We start from the raw sequence: 27,919 nt of genomic DNA on the forward strand, positions 1-27,919 counted from the left end.
TTCGTGCCGGGCCAGGTCACAACATTGCTCAGTTTGCAAAAACTTTCGAGCCACTCAGGTGACCGGCCATGGATTCGTCGTGAGAGGATCGCAACAGTGCGGCTCTCAGACTTTTGGGCATAACCACCTTAAACGGGTCGCTGGACTCGTAATCAGTGGCTATATACTTCAGCAGGAGCCCGTCATGGTCCAGCAAAATGAATCCGCCGGGGACTCAGCGACACACGCTGTTACAGCCCCCTAATCGCGCCCGCCGCAGAACAAGCAGCGTAACGGCGCGCCTCTCAAGACGGTTTAACGGCGCCCGCCGCAAAGCAAGCAGCGTATACGGCGCTCCGTCCTTTCGAGACTCGAAACGGATCACTCTGCTGAGCCCTCAGTAGCTCTTCGCTGCCGAAAGCAATTCCCATTTTCCCAAATGAGGGAGTCTGGTATCGCGCCCACTCAGGACCGCAGCAACGGCCGCGTGCATGGCGTCACGGGTTCGCTCTCGGCCTCGTGGCCTTCGGAAAGCTCCCCCGCTCGGCCGCTTCGCGGTGCGCCGCTTACCTGGTTAGCAGCCAAGGTTTGTCCGCATGGGGACTCACCCTTCTCGCCGAATGGCGGCGAAGCTGCTGTTTCGCCCCCGACGCTTGCATATGCTAAGGCACCGCGAGCGGCCGTCGCACCGAAATCCAGGTTCTCGGCAGACAACAGGGGGCACGGGATAGCGCGTCAGCTACCACGTAGCGGTGTATTCACCACAAAAAGGGGTGACGACACAGGCGAGCGCCGAAGCGCGCCCGTCGATAGAGGCGGTGGCCTCTTGGTGCAACGCGGCATGCCACGAAGCAGACATAACGTTCGGGTAGGGCAAGAGGCCCATTCCGAAGCGACGCGCCATCTCCAAAGGGAGCGGCTAGGCGCCTCGTGTCGTCACCGCAATAGGGGGTGCCGACACGGACGGGTGTCGGAGGCGCTTGTGCGTAACGTTCAGGTAGGGCAAGAGGCCCATTCCGAAGCGACACGCCATCTCCAAAGGGAGCGGCTAGGCGCCTCGTGTCGTCACCACAATAGGGGGTGCCGACACGGACGGGTGCAGAAGGGTTCCCGTCCATAGAGGCAATGGCCTCCGTGTGCAACGCGGCATCCGCTAAAAGGGACAGCGGACAAAAGTCCCGCGAAGCAGCCATGTTGCGACGAGCCCGAATCGCGCAGGCGAACTGACTCGCTAAGAGCAATCAAAAGCTAGAGCTTTTGGCCCCACGTTGGGCGCCAGTGTGGTGTACACGTATCCCGAAGGAGTACGGCCACCAGCGTGGGTTCGGTCTTAGCGAGCCGCAGGGCACGCGTTAACCGTCGCCGTGGCGGAAAACACGATACTGCTCAAGTCGCAACACTTTATTGTGGCAACACCAAACGCAGTACAGCCCGTTGCAAATAGGCGCGGTGGGAAAGCAAGTAGGCTTATCCACGCCACGGGCACAAAGTACTACACAGGGGTGCCACGAACACGTCTCCGCGGTAAAGGTGATCCACGGAGACACCGGGACAAAGGGCCCGGTTGCTCGAGCGAGGGCAAAGGCGCTCGCGTTGGCTTCGGAGGGAGACGGGTCGGCGTAGCTAGGCCACGCACTAGGACACCGTACTGCCCTTCGGCCGTGAGTACGCAGCGGGGCAACAAAAGGTGAGCGTTCGCATCGGGCGCGAGGCGCCGTCAGCGAAGTCCGACGAGCCCCGAGCGACGGGACTCGACGGACGGAAAAGAATGCGTGGCTCACCGTTTGAAGTCCCGGACTGTACTCGCCGCTCCCGACGCAGCGCGCGAAAACCTCACGGAAACCCCGCGCGCGGCGCCACAGTCAACATCCGCTACCGGGTGAGGGAGTTAAACGTCACTCCGCCCTTCCCAGCGCGGCAGACAGCAAAGGAGGGCAGACATGTCGGGACATGAGAATGGCAGAAAGGCGGGAAAGCCCGCACAAAGGCAGCGGGCCAGCCTCAATTCCCACAAAAGATATAAAGCATGAAAACAAAGTCAATTTGATGCCCGTGCTACAAAAGAAGACGTGGTAACTGTAAACACTATCTTTGTTCCCCTTAAGTAGTTCTGCAAGGCGAACCTCTCACATTTCCAGAAATCTGGTGTCATGTGCGTATTTCTTAAGAGACAAGTAGACGATGCTTTTAAGGGGCTGGCATTTTTTGATGAGCTCTGATCCATGGCGTTGAATGAGGATACAGTCATGTAGACTTCGAAGTGAAACCCAATGCAACTCGTGGAAAAGTGGTGCTGAATGACTTCCGTATGAAGCATTCATAATAGCTTGATCGTTTTGTTTTTTTTGTATAATGTATATTTACTCATGTAAGAAGGAGTTGTAGCTCCCCATACTAGGGAAAAGTAACGTAAAACTGACACTAATAAAGAGTTGTAAATAATAAGCTTCACATTTTTGGGAAGTGAATAACTAGCCTTATACACTATACTGGCTACTCGAGCTAATTTGGATGTTGTAGCTTCTATGTGAGGACCCATGACATGCTCTTTGAAAAGAACACCTCGACACTTAAATGTAGGTACTAAATGAATATGTGAATCCTGAAGCTTGAGCGCAATTTCAGTGTCAATTTTACGATTATTGAGTCTAAAAAGAATGGCTTGCGTTTCAGTAGCGTTTATTACAAGGGAATTGGCAGCAGACCAGGCTGATAATTTTTTTAGTACTTTGTTTTCATTCAGAAGTACATCATTTGGGTTTCTCGATGTAATTAATATAGTGCTCTCATCAGTGTAAATGACAGGGTCAACGGAATTTTCAATGTTTGCGAGTTCATTAATATATAAGCAAAATGAGGGCGGTCCTAGGGTGCTTTCTTGTGGCACTCCTAAGGTTAGAGGTCTCAAGCCAGAAGAATTGTTGCTTATTATCACTTTCTGCTGGCGGCAAAAGAAGTAAAAGAGGAGTAATCCAAAAAATACACCACGGAAACTCTAGTGATTGAGTTTTTACTTAATGAGGTCGAATATTTTAGAGTAATCAACAAAAATACTCAGTGCACATTCCTCGCATTCGAAGACATCAGGTATTTTCTCATTTTGTATCAGAAGAGCATGTTTTCTCGAAAGTCCTTTCTGAAAACAAAACTACAACGGTGTTATTGTTTTGTGCCTATTTAGAAAAAAAATCATGCATATGGGAATTAATGTTTTTTAAAGGGGCCCTGCGACTCTGTTTGAACGCATATTTTTCATCGGTTCTGCTGGTGCTGTGGACCGCGCCGATATCGTTGCGCACATAACGCCGAAATCGACACTTTTATAATTTTAATTCATAACACAAACTACCTTGATTTCAGACTACGGCGATACACATCGGCTATTTTTGTTATGGGAAATGATGTCATGTAATGTGACGTGACCACACTGTTCGCTTTTGATTGCTTGACGCAAGAAATAGCCTGCAATATTCATATGGTAGTAGCTAAGCTATACGAGTGAGTGCTGCAAGCAGCAATAACCTGTTTTACACTTTTTCAGAAAGAATCATTCCTGTTTTTCAATTTTGTATTTTCAGAGCAAAAAACACAACACTTATCCTGCAAACGAGGCTATGGTACGCCGCAACTAAAAGTGGAAATGCATGCCGTGTTTTTAGCGAGCCAAAAATGCAACAGGTGGTGGGCGCTGGCATTGCCGTAGAACGTGTCTTGCATGCAAGCCAAGAAGTGACCCCGCCCAAAGCGTTTGTGTGTATCTTACATAGGGTGACCGTGGGAGCATCTGCTACCCAATGCATGTATTTCACAGTAACCATGTCAACAACGCTGTCAAAAAGAGCGGTAACGAGGTGTTGTGCGAAAGCCACCATGAGGCGACATTTCCAGAATGTCTTTATGAGACGCGCGCTGTAATTGGAAGCGCTCTTTGACGTCAGCAGGTGAGTGAAATGTAAAAGAGAATGTTTCTCGTCGTCTGCTCGAGTTTTGAACTTTGATGACTCATAACTTCTCTTTCTGTGCACCAATTTTTATCATTCTTCTTGCATTCGTCTCGGTAATCATCGCTACACGCGTTCCAGTGCTAAGTGAGGCAGTCCCAAAAGTGTTGCAGGGCCCCTTTAACCTTTTTAAAATACCAGTAAGATGTCAATAACCCAAATAAATGATATAAGCTAAGCATTTTGTGGAAAATTCTGCAGCTAGAGCAATCTGTGGGCAAAAAGGAAAAAGACAGGATGTCTCGGTTGTTTCAAAATCCTGCTTCAAAGTATCTCTACGGTCTGGTATTTTGCATTGTAAGTCTCAGTGGATAATTTGAAGTGGCAGTCAGCATCAGTCTATTTTATTATAATACTTTGAGGGCTGTGTGCTGATTTCCTATCCCAATTTCGCCCCCGAATTCGCTGAAACTATCGTCTTTAACGCCACAAGGCAATGAAACGTGGCGATAGTAATGATCGATTGCCAGCTGGAACACCCTAGAATCATTACTTTGAGTGCAAAATGAAGTATACATTATCTCCCCCTATGGTCAACCATGGCAGGATGCAAAAGCATTGTGGGGTGAGATGGGGGGGCACATCAAGTTTCTATTTTTTTATGTGGCTTATGAGACGGTGTTGTCTTGCATCCTGACGTTTGTATCTGGCATTTGGCTTCTCAAACCTTCTTCTACTCCGCTGCGGTGGCACTACGGCTGCAACTAGCGCCAACATTGTTGTTGTTCATGGCGTTTCACAAACCGTTGCACAGAGAGAAAGTGAAGGAAGCACGGTGAATGGGTGCTTTCACAGCCTCGTAGCTTTGAGACTTGCTTGCCGGCATTGCCATTTACATTCAGCTTTGCGAGCGTTCATAGCATCATAGCGAAGGAGAGTGCCATAAAAAAGAGCGTGCCACATTATATACGAGCGCACAGCTTTGGTGAGAAGAATGAAGCGAAAGCAGCGCTCTTTCCACCTCTTCGCACTCATGGAAGAAGCGAGGGAGAGCTGGCACATACACACTGTGGATGTGAACATTGCATAGCGATCATTGCCTTGAGTATAAGATGCCATCTAAAAAGAATCACAGCTTTGCCCCAAAGGTGAAGCACTGAATGCGATAGCAACAAATTGGAAGGTCTTGGCAGAATGGCAAGCAGATCAAAACGGGCCCTGGGTTTGTCATCCACAAGTGACGCACGAAACGTACTCACAGGTACAGATGAACGCGAATAAGCATCTCAGTTCTTACTTCGCTGTGTTACTTCGCAAATGGAGACTGTGCAACGATAGCAGTGACCTTTGCGTGCCTGATAACTACAACAGAATCGTTCTGGTGAAAGCCGAAGGCCAGCCAACACATTCATTCGATCCTCCCCACTGCGAGATAAGCGCATGAGTGAGCATCAACCTCCTTCTTTTCACTGCACGAAGTACGCGTGGGAGATGAGAGTGTGCGCCGCCGTGTCGTGACGATGTGGCAACGCGCGCTCATTGCGCCACCTTGCTGGTAATGCTGAAAGCACGATAGTTTCTCCTGAGATGCCCGTCAGCAGTGATAAGTGGTAGATATAGATAGCTTGCTGTTGAACGTTAAAGGAGGTGCTCCTCCATGGCTCATTGGTTAATGCCTTGCACTCATGATACAGAGGTCCCAAGTTCGATTTCGCACACCGGTGTCTTTTTTGTTCTCAGCTGGATTTTGCTGCCAGCGCCGCTGTCACTCATTGTATACGTATACGTATCTATATATATGTAAACGCAAGAAATAAAAATAATCCACAAACGAACGGACTAACAAAGCACCTTAATAAAACCCTCGCAGACATGTGCTGCATCTATGTCGACAAAGAACTCAAAAACTGGGATGAAATCTTGCCTTATGTGACCTTCGCCTATAACACCGCCCAGCAGGAAACTACAGGAATGACGCCGTGTCACTACACGGACTACACGGTCGAGAAGTCACTATAACGTTGGACGCTATGCTGCCGCACGAGTGTGACGACACTTATGCTGACGCCGAAGAATTTGGTCAGCACGCCGGAGAAGCCTGACAGCTAGCCTGCGTGCGTATTTGTCACCAGAAACACAAAGATGCGGAACGGTATGACCTATGACATAAATTTGTAACCTACACACCAGGCGACAAGGTATGTGTCTGGATCCCACTATGTCGACGCGGACTTTCAGACAAGCTATTACGACGATACTTCGGACCATATCGAGTCACTCGATGACTAAACGACACCAACTACGAAGTTATTCCTGACGGTGATTGCAGTTCCAGTCACCGAAATCGCTCACCCGAGATCGTGCATGTCATCCAAATGAAACCCTACTTGTTCAGCTAACTCTCGCTTGTCCTCTGGGTGCCAGTGCATATGTGCGTTTTTATAAGTAGGTGCCTTGGCTGCGCATTGGGACGGTGCCATTTTCGGAGGGGGCAAATGTCACATGCATCCTGCGAGAAAGATGAAGGCAGCAGTGCATACACGCATCTGCGTGCTTTTATGTAGAAAGCAGCAACGAGAAAGACGAGGAACTTTCTGGCGTGCGATCAATAAAGAGACCGACCCGCTGCTCTTTTCTCAACTTCTTCAAATACGACCTCTGTCTTCACGTTACGACAATATACCTGGGTGGATATCACCTCATTGAATCAGAACATACTTCATCATTTCTTTATGTCCACCTTAGTGGACACCATGCATGGTGGAAACGCAGTTGTGGTGCCTCCGAGACGTGCATGTGGATAGTAGTAACTAAAGTGGAGAAGCGGGGCTCCTCCACAGCATGTCCTCCACAGCATGTGCATTGTTCTTCTTTATTGAATCTCGCTTTATGACTATGCAATCTGAGGCAACCCGATCTTGCTTCAAACAGTAAAGAGCTGCCCCACGAATTATCATAAAACATCTCCCGCCTTATTTCATTCTTGCCTTTCGGTAGTTACTGAAAGCCGGCTTCTTCTTCATTGCTGTCTTCCAATAAAACCTCTTTGCCTCTCTGACTTTTCGCTTAATGCTTCTTGTTGTCATATCGCCTACATCGCCAGCCACATATTTACTGGTGAGCCTCCTAGTTCTTTTTCTCCACTTTGTGTTCACCCTCTTTCTATACACATACCTGAACACTTTTGCTCCTCAGCTACTCTCCTTTATTTTTCTAAGCCTCTCTTCAAATCTCATTTTGCTCTAAGCTTCCGTTACTTCAAAGCCTGTCCATCCCATATCCCCCTTTACAGCCTCATTCCTGTGAGCTCCCAATGCGAGGTGTCCCACAGCCCTTTGACTTACATCCATTCCTGATTGCATCTCTGACTTCATGCACAACACTGAGTTCTCAAATGTAAGCCCTGGAACCATTACGCCGTTCCACAGACCTCGAAGCACTTCGCACCTCTTGTATCCACATAACGCTCTGTGCTTAATTATTGCAGCGTTCCTCTTTCCCTTTGCTGCCGATGTTTTTTCCTGTACCTTCATATATCTATCTCCCTCATTTACCCATACGCCGAGGTACTTGTACTCGCTTACCCTCTGTATTTCTTGGCCCTGAATTGAGACCGCCTGGTCTTCGTGATCATTGAATACCATTAATCCACAACTTGTTGCGCTAAATCCTAGTTCAGGAGCGTCGCCTTTTCATCCACATATATCTACCAGCCGCTGTATATCATCTTGATTGTCCGCAGATAGGACAATATTGTCTGCATAAAATAGACCTGGAAGCTTCTGCTCAACCATCGTGCCAGCCTGTTTGTGTGACAGATTAAACGCAACGTTGCTACCTTTTGGCGCTTTTTCTATCCTCACCATATACAGCATAAATGTGCTCTCTTGAAAGCTGGCGTGTTTCAATGGTCGAACAAGTGCAGGAGCACTGTCTTCCATTGGTAGAGCGAGAGTGATTGAGAATAGCCAGGTGCAGTTTGTAGTACCTGAAAAGCAGAATAGGTGCAGCACGGAGAGTCACATGGCCTTTGAACATCACTGTCTCTGAATTTTTCTTCATCCGATTAGCACGACAGCAATCGTAGCTACCATGTGTAGTTTGAAGCCACTGTTCCTCTGTTTTTTACGGGTGATGACGATAACAGCTAGACGTCTGCCAAACGCGTCACTGCACAGACATGCTATGTATTAGGATAATGAAGAACAACTGACTGACCGATTTCTCGTGAGAGAACACACAGATGGTCGGGTACAATCGGCAGCCAACGATGTTCGCAGGTGGTCTGGTTACTCTAGGCTGGTGACGCCAACGATAGTGACCAAAACTCGAGGGTGACAAGTCAGCCGACTGGTTTTCGAAAGACCGGTCATTTATAGTTTACCGGGCTTAGCAGGATAGCGGTCTTACTGGGATAGTGGGATTGAAGTGCGCATGCGCAGTAATGTATACAACCCGTCCTGCTCACCGAGCGCATGGTACTTTTCAGATTTAACGTTACCATGTAAGCGTGCTGTATGTAGCGTACATAACCACGGCGGTGCTTTTGGACACCCGCTTCGAAGTAGTTTGGGCGTAGTTGTTGAAAGATTCACCTTGTTCACAGCGAACGATTGCTTAAAATAGCTTCGCTTGCCATCAGATAGCTTCGGTGACCGAGTATTACGAATAAGTCAGCGTAATTTTTCAGATAGATTCCCATTTTGAAAGTCTAAGCCTAACTTTAAGATCGATGTGAGCAGCATAAATATTTTCACATTTTGTTCGTGGTTCATATTTATCTACCATTATTATTACCGAAATTGTAGTGGAGCATATGCACCAACGCGTGTGCGCCTTTGGAAGAGGAAGAAAAGTCCCGCGCTATGATTCTTCAAAAACCTGTGCTGCCTTAGCCAGTCTTGCCGTATGGCCCTTTTCATTGCGACCTCGTTGAGACTTCTTTGGTTAAATAAACCTCATCACATTTGGTAGATGTTGCCGAAATCCCCAAGCAGCCTTGGAGCTTCGCTCTCAAAAGTTGACTGAGAGACCACCGCACAACATGACTGACGCGGTCACCAACCAGCGCACCCCAGCACAGCCAGCACCATCGGCTGCCCCGTCCATCTGCCGCAGCACTACCTGTCAACGGGACCCACCTGTCGTCAGCGGCAGTGGTGAGCGAGACGTCGAAGACTTGCTCTCCTTGTACGAACGCGTAAGTGCCAGCAACAAATGGGACGACTCTAAGATCACCTACGGTATCTTTTACTTGGCTGACGTTGCTAAGCTTTGGTTTACCAACCGCGAAACCGCCATCGCCAAGTCCATCTTGAAGACCCTCATGACCAAAGCATTCGGTAGACCAGAGGTCAACAAGCTCCACACTGGCCAGCATCTACGCCACTGAGCACAGCAGCCTGGCGAGACTTTTCCTAGTTACATTGAAAATGTGTTCGACCTCTGCAGACGTGTTAACCCATCTATGCCTGAAGAAGAGAAGATTCGAAACATTCTCAAAGGTATCGAGGACGGCGCATTCCATATGTTGCTGGCGAAAAGCCCGACCACTGTGGCAGTCCTCGTAAGCCTGTGCCAGAGCTTTGATAAATTGCACCGACTGTCAGCGATTCATCGCCCGGCAGAGTGTCCCACCACCAGATTCGATCTAGGCCGTCCCACTCGCAAATGGTAATTTTTGCCAAGAAACACTGTCAAACCAGATCAAGGACTTTAATAGAGAGAAAGTAGCCCGACAACTCGTTCCTGTGCCAGAGCTTTGATAAATTGCACCGACTGTCAGCGATTCATCGCCCGGCAGAGTGTCCCACCACCAGATTCGATCTAGGCCGTCCCACTCGCAAATGGTAACCTTCGCCAAGAAACACTGTCAAACCAGATCAAGGACTTTAATAGAGAGAAAGTAGCCCGACAACTCGCCCTGCTGCGGCATAGCGGCGCCCGCATCGCAAGCCTGCCTTCGACACTGCAGCATGCCATACTCACCGAAATTTGTGATGCCCTCCCTGCGATTCCGGCCCCTTACCCATTCACTCCCGTGCCATGTCATCTCGTGACTGCCAGCTACGTACCCCCTGCGCCACCTTCACCTCTCAGCTACGCAGCTGCGGTCGCGTGGGACCCGCCGCATCCAGGCTTATTATCGGCTGCACCTCATCCCGCCTCGCCTCCAGTTTACGGGCCCCCACCTGGCTTTTTCCATCCGTCTGATGAACGGCGCACCAACGACAACCGCCCTGTCTTCTTTACATGTGGCAATGCTGGCCATAATGCACGCTTCTGCCGCTGCCGTCCCACAACTGCGCATGCCTCCTTTCGAACTCCTACCTACGTGCCGCAACATGCCATCACACGTGCATATGAACGGAGGCATTCGGACTCAGATCGCCGCTCATGAAGTGCTCATTTCTCATCCCCTCGTCACCGATCGCCATCGCCTATGCGTCGTCGACCATTTGAAAAGGGAAAGTAATCAGTGCAGTTCTGTAGGCAAGAACTGCAACTTCTCGAAATTCTCAACGCCTCCATTTTCCGCTGCAAAACGTTATTGATGTCGATGTTGAGGGAATCGCAACACTAGTGCTAGCTAATACCAGCGCCGCCGTTTCTGTGATGAATGCAAACTTTTCTCTGAGACTCAAGAAAGTGACCACATCTCTCTGTGGCATAGTGCTGTCCACGGCTAGCGGCAACTCATTCATCCCTCGACTGTGTGTACAGCGCGCATCGTCATCAAAGAAACTGTGTACATCGTCCAATTTCTCGTTTTAGTGTCTTGCTTTCATGACCTAATTCTGAGTTGGAATTTCATATCACGTCATCAAGCTATCATCGATTGTTCACACGCAGAATTGTCCTTTGTGCCTACATGTGAATTTCATCGCCCAACCATTCTCCTCTGCCCTGCAAACTCATCGTGGATGACGACACCAACTTGCCTCCGGAAGCTTCAGTCCTTATTACCCTTTCATGTGCTACTCAACCTGGCACCACGGTGGTGTTCATACCATCTCCAGTGTTTACTGAACGCAAGAGCATCGTTCCCTCATATGCCGTTCTCACAATTGCGTCTGGTTCGACCATAATGCTGTTTACCAACCACTGCAACTAATCCATTGACATACTCCTTGGTGAAACTTTAGGGAATATGCCACCTGTTGACCGTATCGATGATTTTGATCTTCCTGATAAAAACCAATTTTGTCACATTGCCACAATCACTCATGCGTCTGCGCCATTAAGTTCGTCAGCTTTTGACAATGCCATCAACACAGACCTTCCCCCCTCTCATCATCGCTAACTTGTTGCTCGTCTTAACAAGTTTGGCTCTTCTTTCGACTTTCAACAACCTTTTTTATGCCGCACTATGACTATAACTCATACTATTGACACCGGCTCACACTCGCCCCTGCGACATCATCCTCATCGTGTTTCCGCCAAAGAGCGCCACAACAATACGGAGCAAGTAGATGACATGCTTTAACATGAAGCCATACAGCCTTCTCAAAGCCCTTGGTCATCACCTATGGTACTGGTAAAGAAAAAAGATGGCACCATTCGATTTTGCATCGATATCGTCGCCCAAACAAAATTACGAAAAAAGATGTGTACCCGCTACCACGAATAGACGATGCTCTTGACTGTTAACAAGGTGCCGAGTGCTTTGCATTATTGGATCTGCGTTCGGGGTATTGGCAGGTGCCAATGGCTGAATTTGATTGCCCTAAAGCAGCCTTTGTAATGCCTCTTGGCATATATGAGTTCAGTGTCATGCCATTTGGGCTCTGTCAAGCACCTGCGACATTTGAGCACATGATCGATACCATCTTGCGAGGCCACAAGTGGAAGACTTGCTTGCATTACCTGGACAACATCAAAGTCTTTTCAGCTGATTTCTAGACACACATTGCTCGTCTCCACGAAATTCTCACGTGTCCAACTTCTGCAGGCCTACAACTTAAGACCAAGAAGTGCCACTGTGTAGCACACAAACTAACCATCTTGGAACATGTCAAGAGACGCTGTTCTTCCGGATCCCGATAAGCTTCGAGCTGTCGCTGAATTCTCAAAGCCCGCATCGCTGAAAGCCCTCAGAAGTTTCGTTGGTCTCTGCTCCTACTTCCGTCGCTTTGTGCGTAACTTCGTGTCCATCATCGCACCTTTGACGAGTCTTCTTGCCGCCAGCAAAGGTATATCTACATGGTCGCCTGCATGTGTCGACGCATTTCGCCAGCTGCACCACCTGTTGACCTCACCACCTATCCTTTGTCACTACGACCCTATGCACCCACAGAAATTCACACCGATGCAAGTGGCGTCGCTCTTGGTGCAGTTCTGGCACAACAGAAAGGCATCCAAGCTGAATACGTTGTCGCTTACGCAAGTCATGTGCTCAAGAACGCTGAATTAAATTACTCCATGACACAGGAGGAGTGTTTGGCGATAATCTGGGCTGACAAAGTTTCGCCCGTACCTTTACCGCCATCCTTTTGATGTGGTCACAGACCACCATGCTCGATGTTGGCTTCCCACTTGAAAGTCCCGTCGGGACGCCTGGTCCATTAAGCACTACGATTGCAGGAATATGGTATTCGTACCGCTTATCGTTCCGGTCGCAAGCATGTGGATGCCAATGCACTTTCCCACTCACCATCAACATTAGATGTGGCTACTCTGTCACCCCTTTTTACCACCTTGTCACCACTCGGCCCTACTGACATGCTTTCGAAGCAGCATAAAGACACATGCCTTGTTGCTCCACTACCTTACCGAGTCATCTGCTGTCCATTCCACGAGAGCGCTATGCCGTCAAGCAGCCCACTTTACCATGGGAGACAACACTCTGTACTGCCACAACTACATGCCAGGTGTTCGGAAGTGGCTCCTTGTTGTCCCTAGTCATATGCGCTCTGACATCTGCGTAAATTTCTATGCAGATCCCCAAAGTGCTCATGCCGGTGTCCTGAAAACCTACGAAAGGCTGCGTCCGCGATATTACTGGCGAGGGATGCATCGCTTTGTACAGAAGTACGTTCAGTCTTGCAATATTTGCCAACAAAATGAGACACCTCCGCGGCATCTTACTGGCATGTTACAACCGCTGACGTGCTTGGTTTCCCCATTTTACCATGTGGGTATCGACTTCTATTGCCCCCTATATATAGGGGCTCTGGAATTGTTAAAAATCCAGTGTTGAATCCAGTGTTGAATCCACCGGCCCTATATATAGGGGCGGTGGATTATTGTTGGCGTTGATCTTCTGACACGCTACACTGAGACAGCAGCTCTATCGGCAGCGACCGCCCACAAAGTTGCACTCTTCGCTTTCCGCAGCTTCATTCTACAACATGGTGCTCCGCGAGAACTAGTCAGTGATAGGGGTTGCGTGTCCCTGTTGGAGGTCATCCAAGCTATTTTCGCTGTATGCAAGCAACATCATCCACTGGAAATTTATCGCGTATCATCTACAGACAAATTGTCCCACCGAGTGGTTCAACTGCACACTTCGCGACATGCTGAGGATGTACACCTCCTCTGACACACTAACTGGGATGCTGTACTACCTTTTGTTACCCTTCGCTTACAGCGCCCCGATGCAAGCGACTACCTGCTTTTCTCCGTTCTTTCTGTTGCACAGCCGCAAACGTTCCCACCCACTGGCATACCTGCCAAGTTCAAGTATTCTGCATCCAGAAGATTTTTTTCACAACAGGGGGGGGAGGGGTGCTTGATTGTTTCACCCCATTTTTTTTACCAAAAGAAAACAAAAGCTATTGTGCAAAAACAAGAGGCGTGGGTGGGGCCCCAAACGCAAGCACCAACATCAGCGTTGCAGTCTTAATGGCTTGGAGTGCCAAATACACAAGGTAAGTTTCCCACTAAGAAGGCAGCGCAAATACTCTGGAAATTTCATGTCATCAATACAACTAGCAAAATTTATTTCCGTCAAAACAACTTGCATATGTCTTCCTAGGACACATGTACACGTGAACGGACGGGACGGCGTAGCTGGCTGTTGCGAAAGCACGTGTCAAAGCTTTGGCTTTGTTCACTACTAGAGTCTTTGTCTTTGGACAGAAACACCAAAAGGATTTTAGCCTTCTTTCACATATTTACTGCCTTTAATATACCGTTGCATTATCCACGTGCCCTAGAAGCTTGTAGATCGCCATCGCCTCGCCACGACCGTGGTTTTGTGGCGGGAGGTTGTGTGGCAGGCAGTTATGGCAAACTGCAGGTCCATTTTCAAACCGCATGCGGTGGCTGCGCATGTTCCTTCAAAACGCATTTGTTTTATGCTATTTATGATTGCATCTGCGGAAGTCTTGTCCACCGTTTGTGGAAAGCAGCGTTGCTTTTACTGGTCGAGCATTAAACACGCGCACACTTTTGGAGCACTGTCCGTATCATCGCTGCCAATCATGATCCTGTGAAAAACTACGACAATTTTGTCCACAGCGGCTGTGGCAACAACCACATGCACTTTAGTAGACAATGCGTGCTCTGGCCGCACACGTATTTCTGAAACTTCGAGCACGCTGCTTTCGATCAGCTGTCATTCGACGGTTTCGGTATTAAAGTTTATATCACATGCCGGGATTTGGAAAAGTGTTCAAAACATTCGAATTTCGGCCTAATGGAGACAGTGGAATTTGGCTAAAGAATTTCACTAATTCGTATCTACCGCGGTTTCACATTGTACGTTTAGATGAACATCTTCTAAATTCGTTTATAATAAAATGCGGTGGGTTCGCAAAAAGCCTGGAGTGGGCTGACCTGAATTTTCGTCGATGTGGCCAAATCATGCACAAAAATTTCGATTTCCGGGAGATTTTTATGAAAACCGTACAGATGGAAGAAACGGTGAAAACCCGGGAGTGTCTCGGACAGTCGGGGAGAGTTAGCAGGTATGCACTGGACACCATGCTTCTGTACCGCCTTGATGCATCTGAGTGCTCTCCACTTTCTGAAGTCGTCAGATACGCCAAAGACTGCCGTCAGTTGGCTCATTCTCTGACAAGTGAAGCTCATGGTCGACAAAAGACTCGACATGACGACACTCATCACCCAGCTCCTACGTTTCGTGCTGGCTTTCTTATGTGGCTCGGGGTGCCCCGCACGTTCTGGCGTGGTACCATGGTCCATACCGTGTCATATATGTGACCTCGCCGGTGAATTACGTTGTCGAGCCTCTCACACAGTCACCAGATTAGCAACGTCGAGGATGGGAGACCGTACACATTGACCATTTCAAGGCCTGCTGTGACCCCCTAATTTTGCCTGCTCTTCAAGTCACCAGGATGGCTATGCTTCACATGGGGGGTATTGTAGTGGATCATATGCACCAACGCATATGAGCCTTCGGAAGAGGATGAAAAGCCCGCGCTCCGATTGTGTGAGAGCCTGTGCCGCTTTTGCCAGCCTTGCCGTACGGCCCTTTTCCATTGCGACCTCATTGCGACGTGCGGAGTAGATGAAATAGATTCTAAGATATTAAAAAATACTGTTTCCATTTCAAGCATCATTCTGTTTCAGATCTTCAGGCAGTCTGTATCGTCCGGTATGCTTCCCTCCGACTGGAAAATAGCAAAAGTATTGCTGATTTCAAAAATGGTAGTAAAAATGCATGTGAATATTACAGGCCCATCTCGCTTACTTGTATTTGCTGCAAATAACTAGAACACATCTTTGATTCGCACGTTTACAAACATCTAGAATTGAACAGTTTTTTTTTTTCTTTGGGAATCAGCACGGTTTCAGAAAAGGCCGTTCTTGCGAGACAATTACTCGAATTCACAACAGATATCCACCTTAATATGAACCTCTCCCTACAAACCGACTGCTTATTCTTTGATTTTTCAAAAGTGTTTGATTGTGTTGCACATTGCCACCTCATATCAAAACTTTCAGCCTTAAAATTAGACTCCTGTGCATTGTCATGGCTGCGTAACTTCCTATCCAATTCACTTCTGGTAATGAGTTTGATTCACCCAAATTTGTCATTTCTTCAGGTGTACCACAGGGAAGCGTCCTTGGGCCTCTGTTGTTCTTAATTTATATAAATGATCTGCCCAACAACATCACCTCTCGCATACGAATATTTGATGATGACTGCATAATTTACGGCCCCATAACCCACACTGATGATCATACCACACTTCAATGAGACCTAGAAATGGTGTAACGTATGGCTCATGACATTAAATGTGTCGAAGTGTAAAATGTCTTTCACTCGCAAACCTGTTGATTCTCAGTTTACCTATCGCATTAACAATATTGTCATACCACTGACTGCAACCTATAAGTATCTAGGCGTGCACCTCACACCTAACCTATCATGGTCAGAGCACATAACTTGCATACGTGCAAATGCATCCAAATCATTAGGATTTTTACGTCAGAACATGCGCAGGGCACCTCCCCTCTTGCGAAAACTTGCGTACCTAACTCTCGTACAACCGCAGCTTGAATATGCGTTTTCCATTTGGTCACCACATAAGAAATACTTTATTCAAGCATTGGAAAGCATTCAGAATAGGGCAAGCCATTTCATTGTTCAAAACTACAGTAACTTGTCTAGTATCACGCAGATTAAAACCGAGCTATCATTACTAAGGTTAGGTGCCCACCGTGATATTGCATTACTGTCATTGCTTCATAAGGTCATTCACTCTGACGCATTATCACTACCATGTTTGAATCATCAAGTACACACTTTGCGAAGATTACACAACACTCTCAGTTACACCCGCCTATATGGTGCAATGCAATCATTTAATTTTTCACCATTACCTCGCGCTATTGGTCTCTGGAACAGCCTACCGGAAAACATTGCTTGACTTAGAGACCATGACGCCTTTTCCCTTAACTTAAACCAACATTTTTCCACACTCTGCGCTTAGTTTCATCTATTTCATATGTGAGTGTGTATGTGTGTATCTATTGCTTTTCATTCTGATTACATTTGTCTTTTAATAGCATTGGTGCAAGCTTTCCTTTTAAAGACGATAATCTTTCTTGGGGACCTTCAACACAAAAATTTTGGTCTGTCTGTCTGTACATTTGTGTTTGTTCACTCTTAAGGGCATCGGATACTTGAAACGGCCGATCCCGTCCGCAGCGCCCACCAATGTTGCTCAAGATTTAGCGTTCATACTTGTGCAATTTTCAAATAATAAGCAATTATTGAGCATGTCTGGGGCACCATAACAACATGTATATATTCTGCATATGCATCTTTTTCTGGAGAAGGCATACATAAGTAATTTTAAGGACCGTAGCGCTTATCACGCTGTGCTGACCATGCAACGCTTGCACGAAAAGGCGAGTGTTTCCAACGCTTTGCTAAGACGAGATGGCGGCGGCACCTACCCGTCGCTTTGCGTTCTACACCCTTATGAGACGGCCGCGCACACCCATCTCAAAGCCACACGCTTCGTTTTCGAAGAAAACTGCCAGATGGCGCTCATGTCTCATGTGTGACATGACTTGATGGGCTCGTTCGTCTCCGCTGCATGCTCGAGGCACTCTAACGCAGCGCCTCCAGAATACCATTCACCGATTTTCTTGCGCAGAACATCAAATAAATTGTTCACTCTCTCCACACGCAAGACTGTCGTCTTTCGATGACATTTGCAGATTAACATGCAAATACGAGTCCAATTTTTATTGGAAGGTGTATAATGATACAATCGTATTTTGACTGCATTATATTATGTACTGTAACTGCAATCTGTATTTACTCCTGCGCAATATTTTCTGTTATGTCGCGACTTCCTGATAATATGCATATTTAAGAGATTGTACTGCACTGTATGCCCCCCCCACCTTATGCCTCTTCCAGGGCCTGGGAGGTATTATAAATAAAATAAAATAAATAAGCCTCATCACAAAATAAATTGGTAGCATTGCTTCGTGTGGTGACACAGGCAATCATTCTCATTCGTTTTGTTTTTTTTTCGCTGTTCTTTAACTTATTAACCCTCCGATTAAATGGTGCTATCATCCCAGCTAGGGCACGTAAACTATGATCTGCTGGAATGGGACAGTGTACCGTCTCGCGCCCCAGACATGGCTATTTTTGTGATGACGGCCAGCACTGCCAAAGCACACCGCTATTTATGTGCAGCTGAGACACAAAGCCTCCGATATTGGTACTTGTAGTTGCCGCAGTAATCATAAAATGTATAAAAATAGTTAGAAAAATGTATAAAGAAGTAAAAGAATACTTCCTTGAGTGTTATTTTTTTTATGATGCGACTTCTTACTTTCCTAACTCACCCGTTCATAACTCGCCGGCTGATAACGTTATCCTTCAGGGCCTCCTCATTTGTTTCATCGCATTACTTCAAGCTTGTGTGATAGTCAGGCAGGGGTGCATACGGATTAAATGAATAGGGATGTGCTTTTTTTTTTTCTTTCTGCAGTTAAAATAGTAAGCTAGCAGACGATCTTGCGATAGGAGTTGCACGAGCTCCACTACGCAGAAAAAGCATTATTTATCCTATTAATGCTTTAAAATATGTTGCACGTGTTTTAATCTTACAGGTACTTTTAACTTCAATCGTGATATGTGACTATTTTACACAAAATTTGACAAAGGTCGGCAATGCAAATTTGAATTACGCACTCTGGGCACACCGTTCGATGGTGGTGCCCTTGTGGTGGCGTCATCGCAAAAGCGACCACTGCTGTCCTATTGGTTTATTGTGAAGACGGCACACAGTCCCATTCCAGTGTGCTATACGTAAACCACGCCTATGCTATCTCGCTAAACTATAAGGCGCTGTACGTAACGAGCATTTGCTTCATGGCAACACTAATCTCTTATTATCATGCTAACGGTAAATTTTAACTCTCTAACATGAAAACACGGGCCTCATCTGGCGATACGGCAAGCTCTGAGTAGCGGAGGTACAAACGGCAGAGGGGTGCGTAACAAGAAAAGATTGGGCAGAGTGACTAGAGGGCTGCGGAGGCAGGGTCGGCAATAAACGATAAAAATTTATGGGCACTTTGCCGATGGTCTCTCCGCGGTCAAAAGTGGTTTCCCGGAAGTCGCCGGAGCGCAAACTCTGTTCGCTGTAACCGATTGGTGGCGCTCAGAGTTGTTCACTGTGAGTGCGATTTTGTGCCATTGAAATGCATATTTTCATGGTCATGCCATTATTATTTGTTATAAACGAAACTTCCTTTTAAGTGAGGCCGTTATATATGGGCTTTACTGTATTCAAAAATTGGCACATATCAGAATTTAGGCACAAACACCAAAATGTGGCCTTTATAGGCACATTAAAAACACTATAAAAGTCCTCCATAACCCTTAATTCATGCTCTTATATCAATGTGGCACTATAGGAACACCAGGAACAAAATAGGCATTTGTGTAAGATTCTATTATGCCATAGTGCTTTCAGTTATTTCTTATCAAATTAATAAAAGGTGTTTTTCACTTCTTGTCAATTGTAGATTCAGAATTATGAGAAGAACAAGGAGCTGCTGACAAAGGAAAACCAGCGGAGAGCAGATCTCTTCAACACACTGTTCGAGAAGGGGAAGAAATCAAGGATAGGCAACGAATCTGCTGCCAAGCCAGAAGCAACCGGAGAGCAAGTCAGTCAGACGGCACAGTCTGACTGACAGCCAAGCCTGCAACCTATTGCCTTTTGTTTCTTTCTTAGATTTTTTATCACTATGTCAACTGTGACAAACTAAAGTGTAAATAAATTTAGACTCTAGTGATTTTGAGAGCCAGGTTGTCTTTTTTCAGGAAATTGCACTGCCGCAGTGGTCTAGTGGCTAAGGTACTCGGCTGCTGACTTGCAGGTCGCGGGATCGAATCCCGGCTGCGGCGGCTGCATTTCGGATGGAGGGGGAAATGTTGTAGGCTCTTGTGCTCAGACTTGAGTGCACGTTAAAGAACCCCAGGTGGTCGAAATTTCCAGAGCCCTCCACTAAGGCATCTATTATAATCATATGGTGGTTTTGGGATGTTAAGCACCACATATCAATCAATTCTTTGATGAAATTAGGGCGTGACGTTTCGTCTTCTTTCAAGAAAATCGGACTACACAAACCACCGGGGAAGAAAAAATAAGCGTCAACTTGCAACTTACGGTTATTTATATCAAAAAACATAATATATGCTTGCAATAATCTCCTGTATATGCACACATCATCCAACAAGAGATAACATGGGTCAATCTTACAGCGTGAAAAAAGAAATTGAGCATCAAAATGTGTAGAAAGAAAAGCCACCTCACTATCTTGCAATGCCAAATATGGGCAGTTGGCACACTTCTTTTTTGATCAAGTACGCATCGACTATTCGCGTTCTGTTTTAGGGGCGAAGCTCCTTATGGCGTGGCTTGTGCGTCCCTCATAGTACGTAACCACCAGTGGCACATACCCGAAATAGCGGTCCTTACAATGTCTGCTGGATGGGGGCACTTGTATATGATGAATGCATGTTGAAAAGATGTGAGATGGCTGTGCTGGGAGTTTTCTCTAGACATATGGACGGACGAACGCACTGACTCACGCACGGACGGACAGACAGAGGGGCGCACGGACGGATGGACAGACAGAGGGATGGCCGCAAAAAGAGACGGACGGACAGACAGACGAATGAACAAACGGACGGATGCACCAAGGATCACACAGATAGGCGGACGCAAGAACGAATAGACAGACAGACTGACGAACGCTGCACCCCACCAATCATCATTCACTCCGTGGATATGCTGTAATTTTTTTTTGTTCCTTTTTGAAAAAAGTGGTGTTTTGAAATAAAGGCACCCACATTGCTTTAAATGTTTTGTTAAATGGCTACCATATTCCTTCTTGACTTTATTATTATGCTGTATAGCCCTGTCAATAAAGCACTAACTAGGCTGCCCAATGTAAACGCGACCACAAGTCAAGGGGATCTGGTAAATCACATTTGTGGTACACACAATGTAAACAGTCCGGTGATTGGTTTGACAATACATGAGTGTGTTTTTTGCTTGTTTTTGAGGTTGCAGACGGCTGATAGTTTTCAAGGTACTGAAAAAACTAAATTGATATGATGTCGGTTAGCTACCTTCTTCAAGTTGTGAGATACTTTATGAAGGTATGGAATCGCAAGCACCGGTCTTTTTTCGGGAACTTTTGTTGACCGCTTATTTGGCAATTTTGATTTCTTAAGCAAAGTCTCGCAAACAAATGTGACAACATACACAGGAAAACCTGCCTTCTTTAATTTGTGAACTTGCTTGGACACACTTTGCTCTGTTTGGCGCACACATGATTTGCGCTAAGCATTCATAATACATAGTAAACTACTAAAGCCACAAAACGTCGAAATCGGAAAAAGCAGTGCAGTAGAGACAGAGATGTGGCACTAACAACTGTTGTTAGTGCCTCGTTTCTGCTCTGTCTGTTTTTCTATGCACTGCTTTTTTAGATTTCGACATTTTGTGGCTTTTATAGTTTACTAAGTATGTACCAACTTGCCCAACAAGCAGCTCTCCTGATTCATATTTTGTTAGCTTAGAATGGGTGCTGTCAAAAGGCAAAATACTTTTTTTTGACTTAGGATTATAACTCTAACAAGCATGACTAGATGATGGAGAAATAATCTGAGTGTCCTGAAACTGGATGACATTTTCATTCGACAATGCGCATGTAAACCTGAAACATTTAGAAAGGTTGGTGAACAAGGTAAGACAGTTTGCTGTTGCATCGTCAAGGAAAAGGCCGGGTAATCTTTAAGGACTATTAAAAAGTCATCTACCTATCTAAAAATACAAATGATTGGCATTCCCGTTTGTCGCACATTCACACAATTGTCAAAGGATGTTAAGAAAATGCCACATAAAAATGGGGGCTAATAATGAACCAATACAAATGCCCGTGCTTTGAATGAAGGCCACACCAATATGAATAATAGCTGTCGAATGCAGATAAAATTCAAACACCGTTAAAAAATTGTCGCAGTTCATGCAAACTGAATTATGCAAAGCAAGTTAACCTTTTGATTTTTTTTCTCGTACTGCACGCACAATGCTTTCGTGCGTCACGGTATAGTACAAATCCTGAACATCTAGAGTGAAACCAATTTCAGTCTAATTTTCTTGCAGTGTGGACTAAATCGTTCAAACCGAAATATTGTTACAGCACATTCCATCCTCTCAGTATGACAAATACTGCTAGTCGATCCTCGATATAATTAACCTGGCTATAACGAATTGCTAGCTATGTCAAACTATAGCCAGAAAGTAAAAGGAATCACATGTATTTCAGCATTTTTATAGCAAAATAATTTGAACTTGTAATGGATAAACCCAATTTCTGGCGCTGCAGTACGAGCGCTCCGGAAGCACGCGTTCGGTTTCTCCACAGTACAGCGGGAACTCGTTCAGCGACCATGGAAATGATGGGTGATGCATAGATTTGCCTAGTCTTCATGCTTGTGGGCTTCGAACGCACTTGTAGCTTTGTTTATTGCACTGTTTCAGTTTTTTTTTTTACCTTCGTGACCCGATTTGGATTAATGAGCCTGAAAGGTGAAGGTGGTTAATCTAGCTGATTGTCGGAAATGAAAGTACGAATATTAGACAAATCTATGTACTACCCATCATTCCGATTCTCACCATGAGATCGGGCTATAGGAGGCAGCAGCATGTTTCACAAGCGCCCCACAGAACGTTGGGCTGCAAGCCTAAGGGACGCGCCTAAGCTTCAGGTATTTTCTCATTTCACGGGAAGATGCTCGCTCCTTGGGGAGTGCCTTTGTGTAAAAATGCATGACGGGTGAGCAGAAAAAACTTGGTCACTTGATTGGTGAGGTCGGACCATGCTGTGCGCAGCCCGGTGGGACATCTTTTTCTCTTTTTTAAGCTAGAAACAAGCTCTTCCAAGCTGTCACTGTGAAGTTCGTTTTAGCTAAGCCACTTCGAAAGATTTCAAGGGCGTCTACAAATGCAAAGAGCTTCTTCGAAAGGCCTACCCATAGGCGTTCGCACAATGTGGGCAAATGGGGTGGGTGCCCGGGCCCCTAGTCACCCAGCTGGTAAGTGGCCGCTAAATCTCCTGTATCCATTGACTAGGTGGCGGGGCACTCTTAGTCATCTAAAAGGTGGGCGCAAAATCTGCCTTATACACTGAATTAATAGGGAGGAGGCGCCCTGCAATGAACCTTTGCCCCCCCCCCCCCCTCCAAATGGCAAGCACGCCTGTGGGTTACCCCTTTCAATGCGGACAATTTCGCCATTCACAGTTTGCTCGAAGTGCCGGAAGATGTACCTCTCGTCGTAGTGCAGCTCGCACAAAGCCGAGTTTTTTTTTTTTTTTTTAACAGCATGTTAGCGCGCGGGATCGCTCTCCGCCACTGCACAAAGCTTCGTTTTCTGGAACGCCGAACAAGGCATACTTCATTTATGTGACTTGTAGCCTGTAGTGCACCCTGGGACGAATCAGTGACTGTTTTCGCGCCATAAAGTATGATATATGTGGGGTTCAATGTCCCAAAGCCACCCTATGTTTATGAGAGACGCTGTAGTGGATGGGCTCCGGAAATTTCGACCACCTGGGGTTCTTTAACGTGCACCCCATCTCCGCACACGGGCCTACAACATTTCCGCCTCCATCAAAAATGCATCCGGGATTCGAACCCGCGACCATTGGGTCAGCAGCCGAATACTTTAGCCACTAGGCAACCGCAGTGGGGCACGCGCCTTAAAAGTGCATACAGAAAAATTGGTGTCAGAGTGCCACCGCAATAAAAAAAAAAGAAAAACGAGGACGAACGTCCTCACTTTGTGTTTAAGGATTGAATCTCACTGATGCCTCGATTGTAGCCACCAATCAGTTAGCCTCCTCCTGGCTATTTCTACCAGTTTAAATTCTATTTTGTCTTTACTGTTCCTACATACTAATGCTTAGAAAAATTCGGCGCCATTATCTTCGACTATAGGGCGGAGCCCACAGAGAAATGAAAGATAGGAGAGGGCATGCCCAGCCGGCGCACCTTATAGTACACTCTAACCACGTCTTCACAACAAGTGACGTCAGGTGTCAGGGTACAGGACTTCCTGTATCTTATGCTCACTGCTTTTGTTATCAATAAAAATCATGATTGCCAATTTTTCCCTGCTGAACTTAAAGTTTAACCCGTCTCCCTTATTACCACAGATGTCTATCAATCCCTGCAGATCTTCCTTGTTGTCGGCTATTAATACTATATCATCTGCATACATCAATGCTAATAATGACTGTGCAATGTGTTTTCCTTTCTTGGCAAAAGAGAGGCTGAAGCCGAGTTGACTCCCCTATAATTCGGCTTCTAGTCCGTGATGGTACAGCATAAATAACAAAGGTGACAAGGGACATCCCTGTCAAAGCCCGCATTGTATTTCTATAGGTTCAGATACTTGTTCTTCCCATTTGATAACTACCTTGTTGCTTTTATAGATATCCTTTAGAAGATTAGTTATTCCATCTTCCACATCTAGTGTGTCCAGTATTCCCCACAAGCCTTCTTGAATCACACTATCGTAAGCTTCCTTGATATCTAGAAATGCCAGCCACAGGGGCCTGTGTTCTTTTTCTGCTATTTAAATACACTGCGTCAATGAAAACAGATTGCCCTCCAACCTCCTTTGTTTCCGGAACCCATTTTGTAGTTCTCCAAGCACCCCCTCTTTCTCCACTAATGTCTGTAGTCTTTCCTTTACTATCTGCATCACCAGCCTGTAAACTACTGATGCCACTTTTAAAGGACGGTAGTTGTTTATATCGGCTTTGTCCCCCTTTCTTTTATAGATCATGCTCATTCTGCTTAGTTTCCATTCATTGGGAGCTTCACTATCAATTATTGTTTTGCTCGCTGCATCTCTTGATGTTTGCTTAGAGTTTGGTCTTAGTTTCTTTACTAGCATGATTGGGATGCCGTCAGGCCCTGCTGGTGTGCTATTAGAAACTATTTTCTCTGCCCTTTCCTATTCTCGTCCCAGTGAAGCCACTGAGCTAATTGGACCATCCTCATCTGGTACGGTGCATGCAGTGTTTTCTTGGTGTTTATATTTTTCTGCCATTGTTTCTATATATTCGATTGTCTCATCCCCAACTATTCAAACCCCTTGAACTGTAGTTATAAACCTCTGTTTTATGCTTGTCTTTTTACTCAGAAAATTGAGATGATTCCAAAACTTTGTAGCTGCCGTTCTATCTTTATCGTTCACTGCCGCCATTCATTGGGCCCCCTTTTTTCTAATATTTTTACTGATCAAATCGGATGCTTCCTTTCTGCAGCTCAAAGAGTTATCACTCTTTTTTTTAACATCATCTTCCAGTTCACCCTTCTGTTTAGCATACCTGTATTCCCTGGAGGCTTCCTGACGTCTTATTATGGCTCTCTTAACTTCCTCATTCCATCAGCTCTTGGGTTTGAGTCTGCTTTTCGCAGACGATTTGACTTGTACCTTAGCAACCTCTAACTCAAACAATCGAGTTAGATTTCTGTACGTCCACTCTGTTTTAGTATCCTCTGTGATTAATTTCTTAATATCTTTAGTTGCTATTTTCATTTTCCTTTCTGAATGAATATTACCATGTGGTTGCTCGCAATGCCGCCTTGACAACTTAATTTCTCTTCGAAAACTCAGCTTGATACGTTTTTGATCACTACCTAAGCTTCTGGACCCATATTCATCTATGTTCATCACCTTTCGCCGATCATACATCCTATGTGACAATATTGCGTAATCTATCGTCGACTGCAGCCTTCCCACCTCCCATGTTATCTGCCCCTCCCATTTCTCAGTGCTGTTGCAAATGATTAAATCATGCCTTTCACACATATCCATTAGAATTCTGCTTGTTGGGTCAGTATATCCATCTATATCTTCTATGTGTGCATTCATATCTCCTAATATATTTACCTCGCACTGTTCTCCTAGTTCTTCAATGTCATTTTCTATGCACTTCACCATTTGTTGATTTTCCTCTCTGGTTTTTGCCCCTGTCCACAAGTATACAAAACCCAAGAGCGTCATTTGCCCTGCCACTTTCCATTTTAGCCATAAATGTTCCTTGCACTCCTGCTTGACCCTTTGCCAGTCAGAACTTTTATGAACGAATGTTCCAATACCACCCCCCTTTCTGCTGCCTTCTGTTCTATTACCAAATTCCAATGCATAGTTCGGATTGTTAGGAGGTTGTTCCATATCCCTAACATGTGTTCCTACAAAACCATATACCATCAGCCTCTCCTCCTTAAGCTATTCTTCTGTCTCTCCCACTTCAGCGTATTTTTACAACCCTGCATGTTAATATACCCTACGTCTGAATTGGCGCTGCCTTCATGGCTACGTTGATTTCTGCCCCTGACTCCATGTGCCTTAGATATTGGTGCCACTTTGGAATCGTATCTGTCCACCTGTATACCACCTGTCAAAGAGTCCCCCTGGTTGTTTTCCTTGTTAGTAGCTATCCTGCACCCCGAAGGGTCCTCGTGCCCCCCAATAAAGCTACTGCGTGTCCTACAAGTCGCCAACCCACCTCATGACCTAGACTCCCATCGATTGAAGTGAATTCTCTCTCGTGATCATTTGCAACAGTGCTCCAAACCGTCAACTACCACACGTGATATAAGAGGTAGGAAGGCAGCAGTCGACGATAGATTTTGCACTGATGTCACATAAGATGTACGATAGGCTTAGGGGAACGCACATATGTGGCTCTAGAAGTCTGGGTAGTGATCACAAACATATCAAGCTAAGTTTTGAAAGAGCAATGAAATTTGGAAAGAGACAAGATGAGCAACCACAGGGAAATTTTAATTCAGAAAGGCAAATTGAAATAGCTACTAAACAAATTGAGAAAGTAATCGCTGAGGATAATAAAACAGTCTGAACGTACATGAATCTAATTAGACTGTTTGAACTACAGCTTGCTAAAGGCACATGACAAGTCACCCCGGAAAAGAAGACACAAAACCAAGAGTTGGTTGGATATGGAAGAGAGCCTCAGCAAAACGTCAGGAAGCTTTTAGGGAACACAGACATGCTAAGCAGTGGGGTGAACCGACAGATGATGTTGAAAGAAGATAGGACATCTTTCTAAGCTCTAGAAGGGAAGCATCCCTCCTGATCAATGAAAAGATTAGAAGAAAGGGTGCTCAGTGGCTGGCAGAAGTACCGTACATAAAAAGGATAGAAAGCCAGCTGCAAAATTTTGAAACCATCTAAACTCCCTAACAAATGAGGCAAGCCTAGAGCAGAGGTTTATTTATAGCTACAGCTCAAGGTGTTAGGCTAGAAGGGGGTGAAGCTATATATATAAGAACAGGGGTGAGAGAAAAATTTCAACAAAGAAGTGCCTTATGCACCACAATAGACAAGGATAAATCAATTAAGTGGCGCAATTGCTCCATTTTCACAACGCTCCATTTTCACAATGATAGTGGGAAAGGGCTCAGAAGATGGTTCCTAGTAGTACATCAACAGGCCTAGATGGCATTCCAATTACGCTGATAAAGACATTGGGTCCGAAGTCTAAGCAGAATTTGACAGAGGCAGCGAGCAAAACAATAATCGATGGTGAAGTCTCCGATGGATGGAAACTTAGCAGAATGAGCATGACCTATAGAAGAAAAGGGGAAAACGCTGACATAAACAACTATCGTTCTATACAGTGACATCAGTGGTCTACAGGCTGATTGATATGTGGGGTTTAACGTCCCAAAACCACCATATGATTATGAGAGACGCCGTAGTGGAGGGCTCCGGAAATTTTGACTACCTGGGGTTCTTTAACGTTCACCCAAATCTGAGCACACGGGCCTACAACATTTCCGCTTCCATTGGAAATGCAGCCGCCACAGCTGGGATTCGAACCCGCGACCTGCGGGTCAGCAGCCGAGTACCTTAGCCACTAGACCACCGCGGCGGGGCTGGTCTACAGGCTGGCGATGCATATTATAAAGGAAGCTCTGCAGGTATGGATAAAGAATG

At 46.0% G+C, this 27,919-nt stretch overlaps 1 protein-coding gene across 1 annotated transcript in view; it reads left to right on the plus strand.

The window, feature by feature from the left end:
- Positions 1 to 19,672, plus strand: part of LOC119169130 (serine/threonine-protein kinase RIO3) — a 247,094-nt gene extending 227,422 nt beyond the window's left edge. Inside the window, exon 10 of the mRNA XM_037420230.2 lies at positions 19,392 to 19,672. Coding sequence (XP_037276127.1) covers positions 19,392 to 19,562 — 171 coding nt within the window. The 3' untranslated portion in view covers positions 19,563 to 19,672. The remainder of the gene's footprint in view (positions 1 to 19,391) is intronic.
- The last annotated feature ends 8,247 nt before the right edge of the window (positions 19,673 to 27,919 follow it).

The sequence above is a fragment of the Rhipicephalus microplus genome, chromosome 2, assembly GCF_043290135.1.
Source record: "Rhipicephalus microplus isolate Deutch F79 chromosome 2, USDA_Rmic, whole genome shotgun sequence".
NCBI lineage: Eukaryota > Metazoa > Arthropoda > Arachnida > Ixodida > Ixodidae > Rhipicephalus > Rhipicephalus microplus.